The sequence below is a fragment of the Nelumbo nucifera genome, chromosome 3 (genome assembly GCF_055504915.1).
Source record: "Nelumbo nucifera cultivar China Antique chromosome 3, China Antique-T2T, whole genome shotgun sequence".
In the NCBI taxonomy this organism is placed as follows: domain Eukaryota; kingdom Viridiplantae; phylum Streptophyta; class Magnoliopsida; order Proteales; family Nelumbonaceae; genus Nelumbo; species Nelumbo nucifera.
In genome coordinates, this window is record NC_142651.1 from 18,138,348 (window position 1) to 18,158,250 (window position 19,903).

At 39.5% G+C, this 19,903-nt stretch overlaps 1 protein-coding gene across 1 annotated transcript in view; it reads left to right on the forward strand.

The window, feature by feature from the left end:
* SIK1 (Protein kinase superfamily protein) overlaps positions 1-19,903 on the forward strand; it is a 125,558-nt gene that overhangs the window by 62,811 nt on the left and 42,844 nt on the right. Inside the window, exons 12-13 of the mRNA XM_010262183.3 lie at positions 15,535-15,669; positions 15,770-15,929. Coding sequence (XP_010260485.1) covers positions 15,535-15,669; positions 15,770-15,929 — 295 coding nt within the window. The remainder of the gene's footprint in view (positions 1-15,534; positions 15,670-15,769; positions 15,930-19,903) is intronic.

The following is a 19,903-nucleotide window of genomic DNA, read 5'->3' on the forward strand; positions in this document are numbered from 1 at the left end:
CCTTATTGCCGTCATCTTCTTCTTCATATTCTCTTCCTTAGAAGAAGGATTTCTGCTGTTTTCTTTTGATTTCTGCATCTGTTCTAAACAGTCCTCTATTCTCAAGGACTGTTTTTCTTCTAAATCTGAACCAGATACAAATTTTGCAGCTGGTTCAGCTTTGCATCCAATTGTTTGTAATGTTTTTGATAAGTAAAAGTATCGTTTCATTAATATAAACAAAAATGCACACAGATGAACAAGCAGGGTATGACTTCTCCTATGACTATTCGGTTGTTTATAAATTGTAAACTATGATTTGCACTTCTACAGTTCTACCTGGTGGAAATTTTTTTTTACTGATGCAAAAGTTGCACTACCTCCCTCCCACCTTAATTCTCTCTCATATAAAATAGGGATAACATGATTTTGTCTCCTACCTTAGTCCTCCCAAACTAATAACCTTCCTCCTGCCTCTATTCTCTTTTCATATAAAGTGGGGAGGACGGAGGATCACATCATTTTACTTCCTATTTTACTTCTCACAAGCAAACAATACAAAGTCAATCTGAGACGATAGAAAACCAGAATTTGCAGTTAGGTTAGTTTTATGCTATTTAATTATTAAAAAGAGTTTTTAAATACCTTATAAAAGGGGTATCAGTACCCCAAAGATACAATACAATATGCCTGATATGATATGGGGCGTCGTATGGTATTGGTACTTTGAACCTTGCTCCCCTGCATTTACGTCATTGCAAATGAAATTCACACTGCAAACAAATGGAGCCTAGAGAGAAATTTCAGCATCCTTGGTGCATTGGAGGGCAACTAAATGGATTTAGATGAGATGAATAAAAGATCAATAATCTAAAACCCAACCAGCATCAAGAGATATTTGGAGTTCATCTTGAAAATGGAATTGCTGTTTTTCAAACTGTTGAATTTGAAATATCAATAAAAAATCCCAGAATGGGCTTATGAAAATGAGATGACGGAATCAGCATTTATCCATGAAAATGGAGATCACCTTTTCTGGGGTTCAGGAATCTGCAAACAACTTTGCAGATTCCATGGCAAAACAGGGAGCTACTTTTTGGGGAAGGGTAATATAAAAATATCAATAAAATATCGAACAAATTGCTGTTTTTCAAACTGTTGAATTTGAAATATCAATAAAAAATCCCAGAATGGGCTTATAAAAATGAGATGACGGAATCAGCATTTATCCATGAAAATGGAGATCACCTTTTCTGGGGTTCAGGGATCTGCAAATAACTTTGCAGATTCCATGGCAAAACAGGGGGCTACTTTTTGGGGAAGGGTAATATAATGATGTAAAATATGGGCCCCTAGTTAAGCTAGGCTATCTGATTGGGTATTACAGTGTACATAAGTTTTCTGCATGATCAACAAAAATTTGGTACAATTTACAATAAGAAAAAGTACCAATAAAAGATGTTGAATTTGAAATTTATATATGGCTGAATGGACAATTTGCGATGCCTTTGCAGCTTTATTGCTTCGTTTAACCAAAAACTGGGACTAGTTTTTCGCAAATACTTCTTTATATATACAAACCTGCTTGATCTCTTCTTTTTCCTGTTGTAGCCAATTCAGTTCTCAGATCATAAATTTAATGACCTGATAAGTATTTTCATTTGGTTGATAGAAAGAGAATTTATTGTGAAGGAAAACTAAGCCTGTTCTGTGTCTCTGATTAGTAAACCAGTCATAGCTCTAAGGTTTTTTTTTGATAATTGTCATAGCTCTAAGGTTTGTGGGTACATTATTTATCAAACCGAAAGCTCGGAACATTTTCAAATTGAGCAATGATTGTTTTGGCTCAACTAGGGCTGTCAATGGATTGGGTTTTGATCCAATCCAACCCAAATATGATCAAACTAAGTTGGATTTGGACCATTAAGGTTTATCAGATTGGATTGGATTAAAAAAGTCAAATCCATCTATTATTGGATGGAACTGGAGATTATTTGAGTTAATCTGATAACTATCCAATCTGGAGCAACAACCAAAGAAACATTACTGCCAACTCAGCATCCATAACCTCTTGACGTTGTTCTCAAGACCATTCCCCAATGCATTGTCATCAGGTACAGGAAGATAATCTATCTGATGTCTCTCTCCAGATTAGAAAAGAGGAAGTGATTGACATGTTCCATTTATATCCTGTCTGGCACTGGAATTTGACTAACCATGTTGGTCAAATCACAGGCAGCCTTTTGTTCATCAAAAAAAAAAAAAAATCACAGGCAGCCTTTGACCATACAGTCTTGGAAGAAGGGCTGGTGATTTGCTTGTTGATGACAATGTCTCACATGATATCTTCAAACTTGGGGTATCACCTCTGGTGGTAGTTGGTCAGCTTTGATTCTGAGGGTGGATCCATGAAAGATGACAGGGGGAGAGGTAGGGATGCCACTCCCATTGTTGCTGTTTCACTCTCTCTTGTTATGAGGCTGTAGCAGAAGCAATTTAGAATTCTCAACAGGAATGGGGGAAATGGAAAGAAAGAAAAAGAGGAAGTAGATTTATTTGTTTGAGAAAAATGGGAAATGGATTAGAGAAAAACATAAGAAAATGGGGATTGATCCACATGAGGGGTTTGGGAGGGAGGAGGGGGGTTGTGAAAAGAGGTTTTGGTAGGTTACTGATTTAAGGATGGTTTCTTTTCTTCTTTCCACATGAATTTTGTGATATAACTATCAGATTGAAACTATTTGAGATCCTTTCCCGACATTCTGCACTGTACTTTAGGTCTCTGCAATCTATGGGCTTTAAGTTGCAAACTTTTCAGGAACTTCAATGCTACTGATTTGAGCAGGAACCTGTCTCCCATTCTGCAATCATATACCTCCCCTCCCTCAGTTGTTCTCAGACAACTTACTAGCACCACCCACCAGGTTATCCTAAGATTTGATGGGAGCTCTCTAGGAAATCCTGGTCCGGCTGGAGTAGGGGTATTCTTTTGTCTTCAACAGGTGACATTTTTTGGGCATTTAGTGGGTCAATCGGTACAGCTAACTCCACAAAAGCAAAGGTTCTGGCCCTCCTTACCGGGCTAAAAATCACCAGGGACCTTGGCTTAAGAAATTTTCTCATTGAAGGCGACTCAGCACTTATGATTAAATGGTTGTCCTCCTGGGAGGGGGGTCCTTGGAGGCTGGACCACTACCTTAGCGAAGCTAGAGACCTGGCTTCTACTATGTCAGCTGTCCCTCGTTGGATCCCTAGGGAGTTTAATTCAGTTGCTGATTCCCTGGCTAAATCTGAATCTTCGAGAGACCATTTGTATAGCAACGCTTCTCTGCCCTGATCTATAAAGGGCTTTTGTTCTCCCTTTTTACTTTTAATATAACATCTTGTTGTCCTTCAAAAAAAAGCACAAATTTAAATTTGATATGAAAGATTTACTTATCTACTTCTCTGCTCCCTTTCCATCTGAACCTTCCAAGGGAATGGATGATGCTGGGCCAATCATGATAAAGGGAAGCCCAGTGCATGAGAAGACGTGGAGCCCACATGTAAGGAAATGATGTGGTGTATCATTGTTGACCCAATAGAACAATAAATTTGAACTGTCTGTCAGTCTCCTCTCAACCACATTTTGCCAATTATTGTACCTTGGTTAGTGAAGTAATATGTACTACATTGCTTCATATTGGATTGGATTACAATTTATGGATACCTGAATAATGTAATGGGATTGGAATGGGTTCCAATTCTGGTTTCTGGATCAATTCAGATTCTAATACTTTGAATTAGATTTTAATTGGATATGGATAATGATAAAGTTGAGATCTGTATACCTGTTGGTTTCAGATTAATCAGAGAAGAAAAGATAAAGAAGAGAGAAAGAGAAAAGAGAGGGAAGAAAGAAGAATGAAGAGAGAAGTCTGGTTCGAACAGGAGAGTAAAATCAAGTCTCTCCAGTCAGCCAGTATGTATTTAGCTTTCTATTTTACAAAACAAAATGACTCTTGTTCCCCTACTTAAGTATGGGACACATCACCTAACTCAATATTACACCTCATATTAACCATAAACAAAAAGACTAATCTGCCCCTATATAATCGACACTAACACTCCCCCTCAAGCTGGAGAGTATATATCATATAATCCCAGCTTGTTACATATGTAGTCTACTCTCGCCCGACTCAACCCTTCGGTGAACAGATCTGCCCATTGGCTTCCTGTATTAACATATGCTGTACTTATTACTCCACTAAGAACCTTCTCTCTCACAAAGTGACAATCAACTTCTATGTCTTTTGTTCTCTCATGAAAGATTGGATTAGAAGAAATGTGGACAGCAGCTTGGTTGTCACAATGAAGCTTCATCGGTGTGTCAATTAAGTATTCCATCTCCTGTAGAAGGTTTCTCAACCATACCAGTTCATAAGTTGTATGTGCCATGGCTCTGTATTCAACTTTTGCACTGCTTCTTGCCACCACTATCTGTTTCTTACTCTTCCATGTCACCAAGTTACCCCCAAGAAAGGTATAATAACCTATAGTTGACCTCCTGTCAGATACAGAACCAGCCCAATCAGCATTGTTGTATCCTTCTATTTCAAGTTTTCCTCCACTCTTGTATAACAAACCACGACCAGGAGCTCCTTTCAAGTAACTTACAATCCTTAGAACTGCATCCCAGTGAGGGACTCGAGGATTCTGCATAAACTGACTCACCACACCAACCACAAATGAAATATCTGGCCGAGTGATGGTTAGGGTAGTTTAGCTTACCCACTAACCTTCTATACCTTCCTGGATCTTCAAACTCCTCACCTGTATCACTACTCAACTTAACATTCAATTCCATGGGTGTTTCAGCTGGTTTGGCACCCAACAACCCTGTCTCCTCCAATAGATCAAGGACATATTTCCTTTGGCACAAGTTAATACCATATTTGGACCTTGCTACCTCTATCCCTAAGAAATATTTTAGTTTGCCAAGATCCTTTGTTTGGAAGTGATCATGCAAAAAGGTCTTCAACCTATCAATCCCAAACTTGTCACTGCCAGTAATAACAATATCTTCTACATACCACCAATAAAATCTTCCTAGCATCAAAATCATAACTAAATACTGAATGATCAACCTGACATTGTTTCATGCCAAACTTTTTCACTACTTCACTGAATCTTCCAAACCATGCACGAGGGAACTGTTTAAGTCCATAAATAGCTTTCTTGAGCTTACACACTTTACCATCCTCTCCTTGAGCAACAAACCTGGGTGGTTGCTCCATATACACCTCCTCAAGAAGATCACCATGCAAAAAAACATTCTCAATATCAAGCTGAAACAAGGGATGCATAGCAGCTAGAGAGATCAAAACACAAACATAACCAATCTTGGCAACAGGAGAGGTCTCTATGTAGTCTATGCCATATAATTGTGAATAACCCTTGGCAACCAACCGAGCTTTCAATCTCTCAACACTACCATCATGCAATTACTTGACCGTGTATACCCACTTACATCCTACGACATGCTTACCAGGGGAAGAGTGGTGAGATCCCACGTATGATTATGAGCTAGAGCGAAGAGTTCTTCTTCCATTGCCTGACGCCACCCCAAAGAGATAAGGGCTTCTTAGACATCCTTAGGAACAGAAACAGAAGATAATAATGAAACAAACTGTCGATGGGAAGGAGAAAGGTGAGAAACACAAACATAATTGGAGATAGGATGAAGGGTACAACTATAGTTACCTTTCCGCAGGGCAATGGGAAGGTCAAGGTCAGAAACGGGGTGTGATGGTGCTGCGGAAACCACTGCTGGACCCGTTGACGGAGAAGAAGCTGGAGGGGTCAGTGCATGTCGATGCGTATACACTTGCTAGATAGGTGGCCGTGTAGGAGGAAGTGGCACCGGAGGCGAAGACTTAGTCGTAGTTGGAACAAGAGGAATGGGGTTCACAACGGGAACTGGAAGCGGAAGGAAAGAAGGGGAAGAGACATCTGACCCAAAAAAGAAAGGAACCAACTCAAAGAAGGTAACATTGGGACACAAAACGTTGAGAACTGGGATTGTAACACTTGTACCCATTCTGGGTCCTAGAATGGCCAAGAAAGACACACTTCGTAGATCGTGCATCTAATTTGTCTAGTCCGGGGCCAAGGTTATGAACAAAGCACACACACCCAAAAACTCGAAGGGTAAGAGGAAAAGGAGACAATGTAGGAAATAGGACAGAGAAGGGAGACTGACCATCAAGGATGGACATAGGCATTCGGTTAATAAGAAAGCAAGATGTGAACACAACATCACTCTGAAAACGTTTGGGTACATTCATATGGTGCAACGGGGACTGAGCGGTTTCTAAGAGATGGCGGTCTTTCCGTTCAGCTACCCCATTTTGTTGAGGGGTGTAAGAGGAAGAGGTTTGATGAATAATACATTGTTGTTCTAAATATTGCTGAAAGGGTGTATAAAAATATTCTTGGCCATTATCTGAACGTAGGATCTTAATATGGACACCAAATTGAGTGTGAATTTTAGAATGAAAATTTTGGAAAATAGAAAATAATTCACTTCTTTCTTTCATAAGATAAAGCCATGTCATCAACAAAAATAACAAAGTACTTGTATCCATTGTGTGACACTATTTTATTTGGACCCCAAATGTCCGAATGGACCAAAGAAAAAGGACTCAACATACGACACTCGACTCTAGGACTAAAGGAAACCCGATGATGTTTCCCATACTGACACGACTCACAGTCCAAAGTAGAAAGACAACTCAATACTGAAACAAGTTGCTTCAGTGCTTTAAGAGACGGATGACCAAGTCTGCAATGCCATTGGAGAGGGGAGAGAGATGACTGAAGAGCTGTTGACGAACCACCACCACCACCATCAAGGTAATACAACCCACCAGCTTCATGCCCTCCACCAATCTTCATCCCCGTCTTGAGATCCTGAAATACACAAGATGAAGGGTAAAAGGTGATAGGGCAATTAAGAGACTTGGTCAATTTACTAACAGACATAAGATTAAAAGGAAATTTGGGAACATATAGAACTGAAGTCAAAGATAATGAATCAGTGTTAACATCACCAATACCACTTATGGAAGAAGTGGAACCATTAGCAAGGGTGACAGTGTGGGTAGTAGAGGATGAAGAAAGTGAAGAAAACACACCTAGAGTCCCAGTCATATGATCAGAAGCTCAAAAATAAATGATCCAATGGGAGGGTTTGGATGCTAGACAAGCCATACCTGAGTGGGCAAGCGTAGTTGTACTCGGCTGAGAAGTAGCCTGGATCAACCGTTCATATTTAGTACGTGAAATACTTATCATCTCTTGTTCGGGGGCATCTGTAGGTGGAGGTGTCTGACCGGTCTGTTGACTCCCTTGTTCCATACCACCACTAGCCATTGCATGATTTGCCCAAGATGAAGGTGGGCCATGTAGATCATAGCAAAAATTAACAGTGTGTCCATCCATACCACAATGCATACACCTCCTCGGACCATTATTACGTCCTCTACCACGAGCTCCCCCTGAATCTCGACCTTCAACATGCCCATCACCATGATTGTACATGTATCCACCTTTACCACCATAGCCTGGCTGGCCCTGATGAGCTACTCCTCTACCACTATGACCTCCCCCCTTGTCACTGCAAAAGCAGACCTATCTGATATGGTGGGGTTCTCCGGATGTCCAATGGAAGTCCTTTGGAGACGGGCAAACACCTCTTCAAGGGAAGGGAGGGAAGACCCACCTAGAATTTGGGCTCTTACCGGTTCATATTCAGACTTCAATCCCACCAAAAATCTGGTAACATCAAGTTGTTCTCTCTGTTGTTGCTGAATTTTGACATCAGATGTAAGAGGGTGATACACATTCAACTCATTCCTTAGATTCCTCAGACTAGCATAGTACTCCTCAAGACTTTGATTACCTTGCTGCAAATTAAAATTCTCTTGATAGAGTTGGTATACCCTAGTGGTATTGTCCTGCCCTGAGTAAAGCTTTTTTGCATGATCCCAAATCTCCTTGGTTGTGTCTAAGAACATGAAGTTCACACTAATCTTGGGTTCCATGCTGTTCTATAACCAAGTCAATCTGTGCTTCTTGTTCCCAATCACTGTACTCTTCGGATTCAACTAGGGGTTTTTCTTCCCACATGTTTCACTTTCTTCTTAGTTCTGAAAAACACTTCAACAGATTTGGCCCAAGGCACGTAATTTTCTCCATTCAGTTTGATGGAGGTCATTTGCACATTCAAGTAATCAAGAGGAATCATAACAGATTTGTGTTCACTACTGTCTCCCATAGCTGCCAAAAAAAATATTTTTCTCTCACACTAATATGTTACCCTAACTCACCAACAACCACCACACCACACTCTTATAGTTGAACAATCACCATTATTCCATACTTATGGCTGACCATTGCTGAAACATTCACTATCACAGGTTTCAGCAATGGTAGTTACCACTGTTCTGCTCTTTCGGCACCTCACAAGAAATCACCACACACAAGGATATCACACCAGCACTCCACACATCTTTGGCCACCTATTTGAACCACACGTCTGAACACAGACCACGAGATTACTGTAGCAACCCTCTTCGGTCCATCAAAGGTTTTCCTACCAGCCACCTGAAACAACCACACCACACTCAATCAGAGGCATTAAAACCTCCAGAAGAAGAAAAAAACCACTCCTTTTCAGCCTTTTTGTCAAAATCCAAAAACCCTAAGGGAAATCTGCAAAATACTCAACTAGGGTGTGCAGAAACTGTACAGATCTGAACCAATTTAATCTTGCTATGATACCATGATAAAGTTCAGATATATATACCTGTTGGTTTCAGATTAATCAGAGAAGAAAAGATAAAGAAGAGAAAAAGAGCAAAGAGAGGGAAGAAAGAAGAAGAATGAAGAGAGAAGTCTGGTTTGAACAGGAGAGTAAAATCAAGTCTCTCCAGTTGGCCAGGATGTATTTAGTTTTCTATTTTACAGAACAAAATGACTCTTGCGCCCCTATGTTGGAAAACGTGGGGTTACTGGTTCAGATCTGAAAATAGAATTGTATATATTCCTAGGATTGTGGAAGGATTGATTTAGAAAGTTTTTTCTTTCTATTTCTTTCTTTCTATTTTTGTACTTTCTATTTTCTCTTTCTATTTTTTATTCTTTCTATTTTCTTTTCTTTCTATTTATTGCAGCAGCTTACTGTATAAATATGCCCATTGGCAATAGAATGAAACATATCAGTATTCTACCATTCCAAAACATGGTATCAGAGCTCTAGGTTTGTCAACCTTGAGATTTTTTCGGCCTTCATTGCCAGTTTTTTGTGTTTTTCTCTTTTGGCCTTCAGTGTTGATCTGTAACCAGAAGTGTTCCTTTATTCTTCTTTCCTGCTGGCCTTATTTTTCCTCCATTAACAATGTCCGACATGACTGCAACAAGTGCTCCCGTCCAAACCGATGAAGGAGCAACAAACTCTCATCCTCACATTGGTGATTTGCAGAATATTCAAGCAACATATAGACTGGATGGCTAGAATTACTTGAAGTGGTCACAACTAGTGCGTACCTATTTGAAGGGAAAAGGAAAAATTAGTCACCTCCTTGGAACAGGACCAAGGTTGGGCGAGCCAAATTTTGATGCTTGGGACGAAGAGGACTCCATGATTATGTCATGGTTGTGGAGTTCAATGACACCCGAGATCAGTGATACTTGTATGTTTCTTCCCTCTGCAAAGGCTATTTGGGATGTTGTCCGACAAACCTATTCCAAAGCCCATGACGCTGCTCGTGTCTATGAGGTCAAAGTGAAGACTGTGGCGGCCAAACAAGGGAGCAGGAGTGTTACAGAGTATGCAAATCTGCTGCAAAATTTATGGCATGAGCTTGATCATTATCGGGTTCTTGAGACAAAGTGCGCAGATGATGCTGTGATCTTGAAGAATTTTATTGAAAGAGATAGGGTGTATGATTTTTTGGTCGGACTGAATGCTGAATTTGATCAGGTCCGAATACAAATTCTTGGCAAAGAAGAAGTGCCTCCATTGAATGAAGTCATAGCCCTTGTCAGAGCTGAGGAAAGCCGCCGTGGAATCATGCTTGAGCCTAAAGATCCCGAAGGCTCAGCCATGGTGGCAAGGGGAGGAAGTTACAGTGGTTCAAAGGGTGAGAACAATCACAACTTGGCTCGTGACACAACCACCCGTGACTCTAACGATAACCTCTGGTGCACCTATTGCAAGAAGCCCAAACACACGAAAGATCGATGCTAGAAACTTCATGGGAAACCTCCCACATCCAGCAAGGAATGGGGAAATCGAGGAGTTTCAAAAGGAGTTCAACAGGCCCATAATGTCTCCACAACCCCGCAGCAAGAACACTCAAGTCAGGGACCATTTAATGATGAAGAAATTGAAAGGCTAAGGTGCTTCCTGAAATCCTTGAAACCAGGAAGTGGTTCTACCTCTCTTGCTCTCTCAGGTGAGTCTTTATCTCTAGGATTACATGCCTCGGCTAGTGTTTTTCCATGGATTCTTGATTCTGGAGCTATTGACCACATGACACCCTCTTCACTACATTTTCTCACCTATACACCCTGTCCTAGTAATAGAAAAATTTCTGTTGTTGATGGTTCTTTCACCACAGTGGCAGGGATTGGGAATATTCAAATTACTCCATCCCTATTACTTAAAAATGTGCTTTATGTTCCTAAGTTATCCACTAGCCTTATCTCTATACATAAACTCACCCAGGATGTGAATTGCAATGTTGTGTTCTTCCCTTCTTACTGTGTATTTCAGGACCAGGTTTCGAGGAAGAAGATTGGACTTGCTAAGGAAAGAGATGAACTCTACTACCTTGAAGCAACCAACAAATCATCTCACACTGTTATGCATGTCACACACGAGTCATTCTTATCTACCTCCAATAAAGATTTAATTTGGCGTCATCATTTCCGTTTTGGTCATCCTTCATTTCCTATTTTAAAAACAATGCTTCCTTCCTTGTTTAAAGGAATTGATGTTGAAACCTTTCATTGTGATGTTTGTGAACTTGCTAAGCACAAAAGGGTTTCTTTCCCAATCAGCAATAAAAGATCTTCAACTCTTTTTTATTTGATTCATTCGGATATATGGGGCCCTTCTCAAATTCCCAACATTACTGGTTCCAGATGGTTCGTCACCTTTATTGATGATTGCACTAGGGTCACATGGATTTTTTTTCTTAAGTCTAAATCTGATGTGGGTACGATTCTTCCCAACTTTCATAACATGGTCCAAACTCAGTTTGGTGTGAGAATTAAAAGATTTCAATCTGATAATGCTACAGATGATTTTAATCAGAATTTGTCCCCATTTTTTCAGAAAGAAGGCATTGTGCATGAATCCTCGTGTTAACACTCCCCAACAGAATGGGGTAGCTAAAAGAAAAAAATGGCCATCTTTTGCAAACCACCCGAGTCTTTCTCTTTCAAAATCAGGTGCCAAAACAATATTGGGAGGAAGCTGTCCTTACTGCTGCCTACACCATAAATAGACTACCATCTTAAGTTCTTGACAATCGAAGCCCAATACAAGTCCTTTCTCAAATTTACCCTGATATTCGAGCCTCAAATAATCTCACACCAAGAATTTTTGGCTGCATTGCCTTTGTTCATGTCCATAATAAGGGAAAATTAGACCCACGAGCAATCAGGTGTGTCTTCTTGGGATATTCCCCAACTCAGAAAGGTTATAAATGTTATCATCCATCCACCAGAAAATTCTACACCTCCATCGATGTCACATTTGAGGAAGGAAATTCTTTTTTCACTCAACCTTATCTTCAGTGGGAACCCTCATTAATGGAAGATAAGGCATCGGATCTACTCTCCCTAGATGTTTTACCCTCCTCACAGACATTCAATCGTCAAGAATCACATTCCTCTGAGCCCCACATTCCCGAGTCTCAACAAGAGTCAAACAACCCGACCATTGAACCAAATTCGGACACTGTTAACCCCACGAATGATGTGCATGATAATGTGAGATATATGCAGGTTTACTCTAGGAGGAAAAATCCAGATCCTCAACCTGTGCAAGTCCAAGATTCAACTCCATACCTAGAACTGAGGGATGCTTAGATCCTGAACCTACACCTTCATAGTCTGAGTATGAGTATGACCTACCTATTGCACTGAGAAAAGGAACCAGAGAATGTACCAAACGCCCATTGTACCCTTTAGCCAAATATGTATCATTCCAAAGATTCTCAAAATCCCATAAAAGTTTTCTAGCCAGCCTTAACACCATTCCAATTCCTAATACTCTAGCCGAGGCACTTTCTAATAAGGAGTGGAGAAAATCCATGAGAGTGGAAATGGAGGCATTAGAAAAAAACAACACATGGGAAGTTGTGGATCTACCAAGAAACAAGAAGACGGTAGGATGTAAATGGGTGTTCACAATTAAGTACAAATCTGATGGGTCATTAGAAAGGTACAAAGCACGCCTGGTAGCCAAGGGACATACACAGACTTATGGGGTAGATTATTAGGAGACTTTTGCCCCAGTAGCTAAAATGAATACAGTAAGGGTGTTACTGTCGTTGGCTGCTAACTATAATTGGGATTTGCAACAGTTTGATGTAAAAAATGCGTTTCTCCATGGTGATCTAGAAGGGGAGATATACATGGACATTCCACCAGGTTTTGAAGAAGGCATTAAAGGGAACAAAGTTTGTCGGTTGAAGAAAGCACTATACGGTCTCAAACAATCTCCGAGAGCATGGTTTGGAAGGTTTACGAAGGTAATGCTGAGTACAGGTTACAAGCAAAGTCAAGGTGACCACACATTGTTTATCAAACACACAGCCTCAGGGGGAGTTACTACACTATTAGTCTATGTGGATGATATAATCGTTACTGGGAATGATAAAAAGGAGAAGGAAGCATTGAAAAACTGCCTTGCCAGAGAATTTGAGATAAAAGACTTGGGGAGACTAAAGTATTTTCTCGGAATTGAAGTTGCACATTCTAAACAAGGCATCTTTATCTCTCAACAAAAGTATGCTGTTGATCTTTTGAGAGAAACAGGAAATATGGCATGTAAACCAGCTTCCACGCCTATAGATCCCAATCATAAACTTGGAGAAGCCCACGAGAATGCAAGTGTAGTCAAGGAGATGTTCCAAAGACTAGTTGGAAAACTCATTTATCTTGCACATACACGACCGGATATTGCATATGTTGTAAGTGTAATAAGTCAGTTTATGCATAATCCTAAAGAAGTTCATATGTAGGCTGCTCATCGAATTCTGCACTATTTGAAAGCCAATCCAGGAAAATGAATTTTATTCAGAAGAAATGGAGGACTGACTCTTGAAGCATATACAGATGCCGATTATGCAGGATCTCCAGTAGATAGACGGTCCACTTCTGGTTACTGTACCTTCTTAGGAGGAAACTTAGTCACTTGGAGGAGTAAGAAGCAAAATGTAGTGGCTCGGTCAAGTGTAGAGGCAGAATTCAGGGCTATGGCACAAGGAGTGTGTGAATTACTCTGGTTGAAGATAATTTTAGAAGACCTGAAGATTCCACGAGAAGAGCCTATGAAACTATATTGTGACAACAAGTCAGCCATCAATATTGCTCGCAATCCTGTTCAACGTGACAGGACGAAGCACATCGAAATTGACCGACACTTTATAAAAGAGAAACTGGACAGCAAGTTGATTTGCACTCCCTATGTGTCTACAAAAGGACAACTGGCCGATGTACTTACTAAAGGGCTCAATAGTACAAACTTTCGGAGAATTATAGCCAAGCTGGGAATGGAGGAGGATCTCTATTCACCAGCTTGAGGGGGAGTGTTGGAAAACGTGGGGTTACTGGTTCAGATCTGAAAATAGAATTGTATATATTCCTAGGATTGTGGAAGGATTGATTTAGAAAGTTTTTTCTTTCTATTTCTTTCTTTCTATTTTTGTACTTTCTATTTTTTCTTCTTTCTATTTTTCTTTCTATTTATTGCAGCAGCTTACTGTATAAATATGCCCATTGGCAATAGAATGAAACATATCAGTATTCTACCATTCCAAAACACCCTACTTAAGTATGGGACACATCACCTAACTCAATATTACACCTCATATTAAACATAAACAAAAAGACTAATCTGCCCCTATATAATCGACACTAACAGATAACATTGGATTAAATTCAATCAATTTGACAGCTCTAGGCTCAACAATGGGGTATTCATTGAAAATCCCCATTTCTGCAGGATAAAGATCATAGTACTATCTGCAATTTTGCACTACAGTAGTGTCATATCAGGTGTACTGTGGTTGCCAATTACTAGGCATCAATTACTTTGACTGTATTAAATCTACCTGGAAAGATGGCATGATCCATAGAAATGGACTAATCCTTTGGCCTCATTGGATAAACAGCCTTATTGAAAGTCTGAAGTTTTGTCTAAATTTTTGATAACCAAGATGGCATATTACTTACTTGATTGACTGATCTTATCAGCTAGACAAGCCTGTCCATTGGTATTTCTTTATTAGGAGAATATCAATGTTTTATATTGGATAAAAGTAAATAAAAAAACACTAACAGATATGTCATCAATCACTATTTGAATTGAATATGAAAATTTCAACTGATTGTAATGCTCAAGCATGGTATATGGTGTAAAGGTATATGTGTGTTTTTATGCTTGTATATTATAATCATATTCACCATTGCCATCGTCCAATGTAGTAGCTTGATGCCTGAACCAACTTCTTTGGGTGTATCTAACTTGCATGCCTTGACAGCTGCAGAAAAATTGGAACCCACCAAAAGAAGGGAAATCAATACTGTCCATCCACTGGTTATAGGTTTATGGCATTCTGTTTAATGCATCCAATTAAACCAGCCTACCCAAAACTGTTTTAAGAAATGAAAGTACAAAAGTAAGAAATGAAGTGAATAAGGCCATTATTTATCAAAAACAAAAAATTGAATAAGGTCGTTACCCAATGTTGGTCCCAGCTATCTGAGGTTATGGGAGGGGTAGACTGGACACTGTCCTAACCTATGGCTTTTTTTATTTATTTTTATTTTTTTAACACAAAGTGGCCACTCTCAGACTCAAACTTGTTTTCTTGCACTTGCCAACACGAGATTTTCCCATTAAACCAAGTAATGGCCCCTACATGATCCAAACAAGGACTTAAAAAAAAAAAGTGAGCAAAGGCTCTGCAAAGTAAATGGAGGCCTGCTGAACCTGTTCTTTTTCCAGAGTATGCTTTCACATAACACTTTTAAGATCTTGGTTAAATGAAATATTTGATCAAAGGTATTTTCCATTTCCATGGGATTGAAATGTTGGATGCCTGTTATTGAACTATCAGATTTATGGTAGATTGCTATCCCTGTTATCGAACTATCAGATATATGGTAGAGTGCTAAATGTGTTTGGAATTGTTTTCAATTTCTTCTATGATCAAACTTATATAGTCCACAATGGTATTATTTTATTCTAATCTAGATTTTTTTTTTGAGTTGTAGCACAAATTTATTGAAAAATGTAAATGGGGAGCTTCTGCAATGTTGCCAAAGATTGAAAAAGCAAGGCAAATTAGAGCTTCAATGGCTGTGCAAGCACAGAATCATGCTCTGGGAACCAGTATATCAGGAGATGGAGTAAGTATATTTTGACTTTGTATTTCTATGATTGATTTTTCTTTAATGCATTCTTTCTGTTTTTTTATAACTATCCTTATTTTCTCCTTATCTGAAATAGTTATTGGAGGAAAGAAAGAGTCCAAAATTAAATGAAGATTTTGGAGACACTGTTCCATCGAGACCTCAAAACATTGGACTTCAAGTTCTAAAAGAAGTTCATACGCTTCGCAGTTCAATGAAGTATCCGACATCTACTGGTGGAGAACTGCTTGGAGAAGGTAATCGTATACGATGTCTGTTAACTTTCATAACCTGTTTTGTGTTCTCCTGGCACATGGTGTTATTGGTGAAATTCTAGATAACAAATTCATGCATAAATTAGGTCCATAAAAGTTCAGGCAACTATAAAGGATAGTTGCCCATTTATGCTTGGTCCAGATTAGAAATATTCTTGATCTTCATTTATAAGTTTGGTTGCCACAGAAAATAACCCCCTTTTAGGGAATATAAGAACACCAAATCTTTAAGCTAGGAAAAATGCTTGGGGTTGATGAGTTAAACTTGCTAAAAAAACAAGAAAAGTTGATAAAGATCCGGAGCTGTCCTATAACCAATTTCTTCTGTTTTCTTCAGCTGGTCATACTATGAAGTTTCTGCAATAATTCAGTCATAGGTTTTATTTTCCAATCTTTCAAGTTTGTTCTCAACCATGGATCCCAAACAGCTTCATCATTTTCAATATTGTAGCAATCAGCCATGAGCGAATCCCTGTTTCAGGCTGTCATATGTAGGGAAGGATAAATCTCCATAAGTGCACTGTCATCACAGTATGCATCCCTCCAGAATCTTGTGTGCCCTCACCAAATTTAAATCAGATACTTTCATGAATTGTGTGTAGGATTCTCTATTCCTTTTCAGAGAGCACATCAATATAAACTTGACTCTCTGAGGTTTCACTGCATGATACATAATCTGCCTTAATAAACATCCAAAATCACTTGCAATAAGGACCATATTTACGGTCCTCAACCTTGTGTGTGTGCATACATAGTAGAAAATTGTTTAACAATAAGAGTTAAAATGAAAGTACCATTAAATTTGATGGTCAGGATATTCCTAAAAAGTGACGATTTTCACTATTTTTTTAAGTTCATACTTCATAGTAGGATAGAGTTGAAGAGGATATTTCCCAAATGATCAAAGTGGAGTGGAAAAAATAGAGGTGTTCTTTTGAAGTATTTTGCAAGACTTCTTTTATTAGTAATATTGAAAGACTTTATTGATTATGATAAAGAAATATCATTCTAGGCTAATGCTACAACCTTGCATTTGCTTTTTACATGTAATTTTTTTTTATAATAAACAAAAAAGAAAATTTTATTAAGAAGAGAGAGAAGAATACAACAAGATATCACCCCCAAAACTCGATACCCTTTACCAAAAACAACAGAAACCTCCAAACCCTTTGATTACAATCTTTTACTCCCTGAAACCTTGCACAACAGAGAAAAAAAAAAGAAAAATGCTGCCAAGACCTAACAAAAACTTCAAATCCCAAGACAATCCTTACTCCCCTCCCGAATAATTCTCCCCTTTCAAATTTTCCTCATTCAACAGATTTTTCCCTTCCAATTCTTGAAACTTTTTTCTTTGCAAATTCCACCCCTCTGATAAAGTGTAAATCCAACATTTTGCCTACTTGGACTTCAGTTTCCACTATCTTATTCAAATGCATACTCCTAATTTTCTCACCCTGTCTTACTCTACGTCTTCATCTTCTTCTTTCTCTTCCTCTAGGTCATCCTCAGCCTCAAGGTCCTTCAAATTTACTGATACGATTTCCTTTTGGGTGATTAAACCATTTACATGCTCTTCTTTCTCCAATCCTTTTTCCATATGAACCACATTAGAGCTGATTTTATCATTGCTCTTTGTTCTAATTTTATCCTTCAATCCCTTCCTCTTGTAATATCTTTTGTATTTATTACGTATTTATTACAATGACTGGCCTCTAAAAGCCCTTCCTTCAAGCATTTAAAAACTTTTGTTTCATGAACTAAGGCCCAAATTGGTATCATTCTGAAGGAACACTTTCTTTTTTTTTATTTTGAAAAATTCTCATGTTTATATATGTTAGTGGTGTTAGTGAAGGGGTATTTTGGTCTTTGCACTTGTTGAGAATGTTGATGTGTACTGTTATGTTAGTTCGAGTGCCTCTTACTTAAATAAGGGCACTTAAGTCTTTTCCAATAAGTTAATAATATAATAACAGGTCTGGCCGAATCTAGGTATAACTTTTTTCTCTAATTCGAACCAGACCTTCTCTCTTTTCTCTCTTCTTCTTTCCTCTCCTATTTCTACTTCTTCCTGTTCACTTTACTTTACACTCAACGAACAAGACAGAATTCTAGGGCAGGTCGAACTTCAAATGGTATCAGAGCCACATTGAACAAATCAGACTTGCTAGAATTCTGTCTTCTGCGCATTCGAACTAGGGTTTCTCAGCTGTGAGTTGGAGACTGGGAAAAGGGCTGAAAAGGAGTGATCGCCCTCTTCCCTTGGAGGTTCCTATGCCTCTGATTGTGTCGTTGGTGATTGGTTGCTGTGGTTTCTAAGCCCTAATTAGGGCTGGTACGTGTGGTGCAGTGGTGTCTCAGTCCTTCGTGTGGTTGGCCTTCAGGCGATGAGGTAAAGTTTCCTTTTATGCATATTTTCTGTTATGGAATACATGAGAGGTGTAGTACAGTTCGTATGATGGGTTTTCAGATTGCAGTATGCTAGGGTTTATTCTGGTTTGTGTGTGATTCGAAGGGCAATAGTGTCTACTTAATGGTGAAACTTCCGGTAGCTGTAGATTAGGGTTTGTGGTGTTACAAGTGTGGTTTTCAGCATTTAATATTGCTGAAATTAGTGTGCAGACTTCGGTGAGTAGGGTTTGTGGTGTTGCAGTTTTCAGCATTTAATATTGCTGAAATCAGGGTGCAGATTTCGGTGAGTAGGGTTTGTGGTGTTGCAGTTCTCAGCATTTATTACTGTTGAAATCAGTGTGCAGATTTCGGTGAAGTATTTGTGTGTAGTGTGCAGTGTGTAGTGCTCAGAATTCAGTGATAAGGGAGTTCGGCAATGGCAAATAACAGTGATAGTAAACCTAGTGTCATGATATCTACTGACTACCTGAATGTCCAAATGACCTCTATTAAACTGAATGGAGAGAACTATGTCCCTTGGGCCAAGTCTGTAGAGGTTTTTCTGAAGGCGAAGAAGAAAGTGAAGCACATAAGAGAGGAGAAACCCCCCGCTAATTCTTAGGAGTATGAAGACTGGGAACAGGAAGATGCACAGATCATCACATGGTTGTGGAACAGTATGGAACCCAGAATCAGTGTGAACTTCATGTTTCTTGATACAGCCAAAGAGGTGTGGGATCATGCTAAGAAACTGTATTCAGGTCAGGATAATACCACTAGGGTATATCAACTGTATCAGGAATACTTCAATCTGCAACAGGGAAATCAAAGCCTTGAGGAGTACTATGCCAGTGTGAGAAATATCCATAATGAGTTAAACGTCTATCATCCTCTCACTTCTGATGTCAAAGTTCAACAGCAACAGCCAGAGCAGCTTGATGTGACACGGTTTCTGGTGGGGTTGAAGTCTGAGTATGAACCAGTACGAGCCTAGATACTAGGGGGATTTGCTCTTCCATCTTTAGAGGAGGTGTTTGCTCGTCTTCGGAGGGCTTCCATTGGATCTATGGATTCTAATGTCTTAGATAAATCAACATTTGCAGTATCGAGAGGTCGAGGTGGCAAAAGTGGGGCTCGAGGAACCCAGCCTGGCAGGAGTGGTAGTGGTGGACCTACACATATCCGTGGTGGTGGTCGTACTGGAGGCAGAGATTCAGGGGGAGCTCGTGGTAGAGGATGTGGCTCGGGTCCACGAAAGTGTACTCATTGTGGTTTGGATGGACATACTATTAACTACTGCTATGACTTACATGGTCCTCCCTCGACGTGGGCCAACCATGCCATGACTAGTGACACCAGTTTCAGCTCTAGACAGGAGAACCGGGTAGCTGATCCGATGCCTTCTACTCCCTCAGATGGTCCAGGCAAGGAGATGGTGAGTGTTCCTCGGGATGAGTATGAAAGGTTTGTTCAATCCAAGTCGCAGCAGAACACAACTACCTTTGCACACTCAGGTATGGCTTGTTTGGCATCCACACCCAACCCTTGGATTATTGACTCTGGAG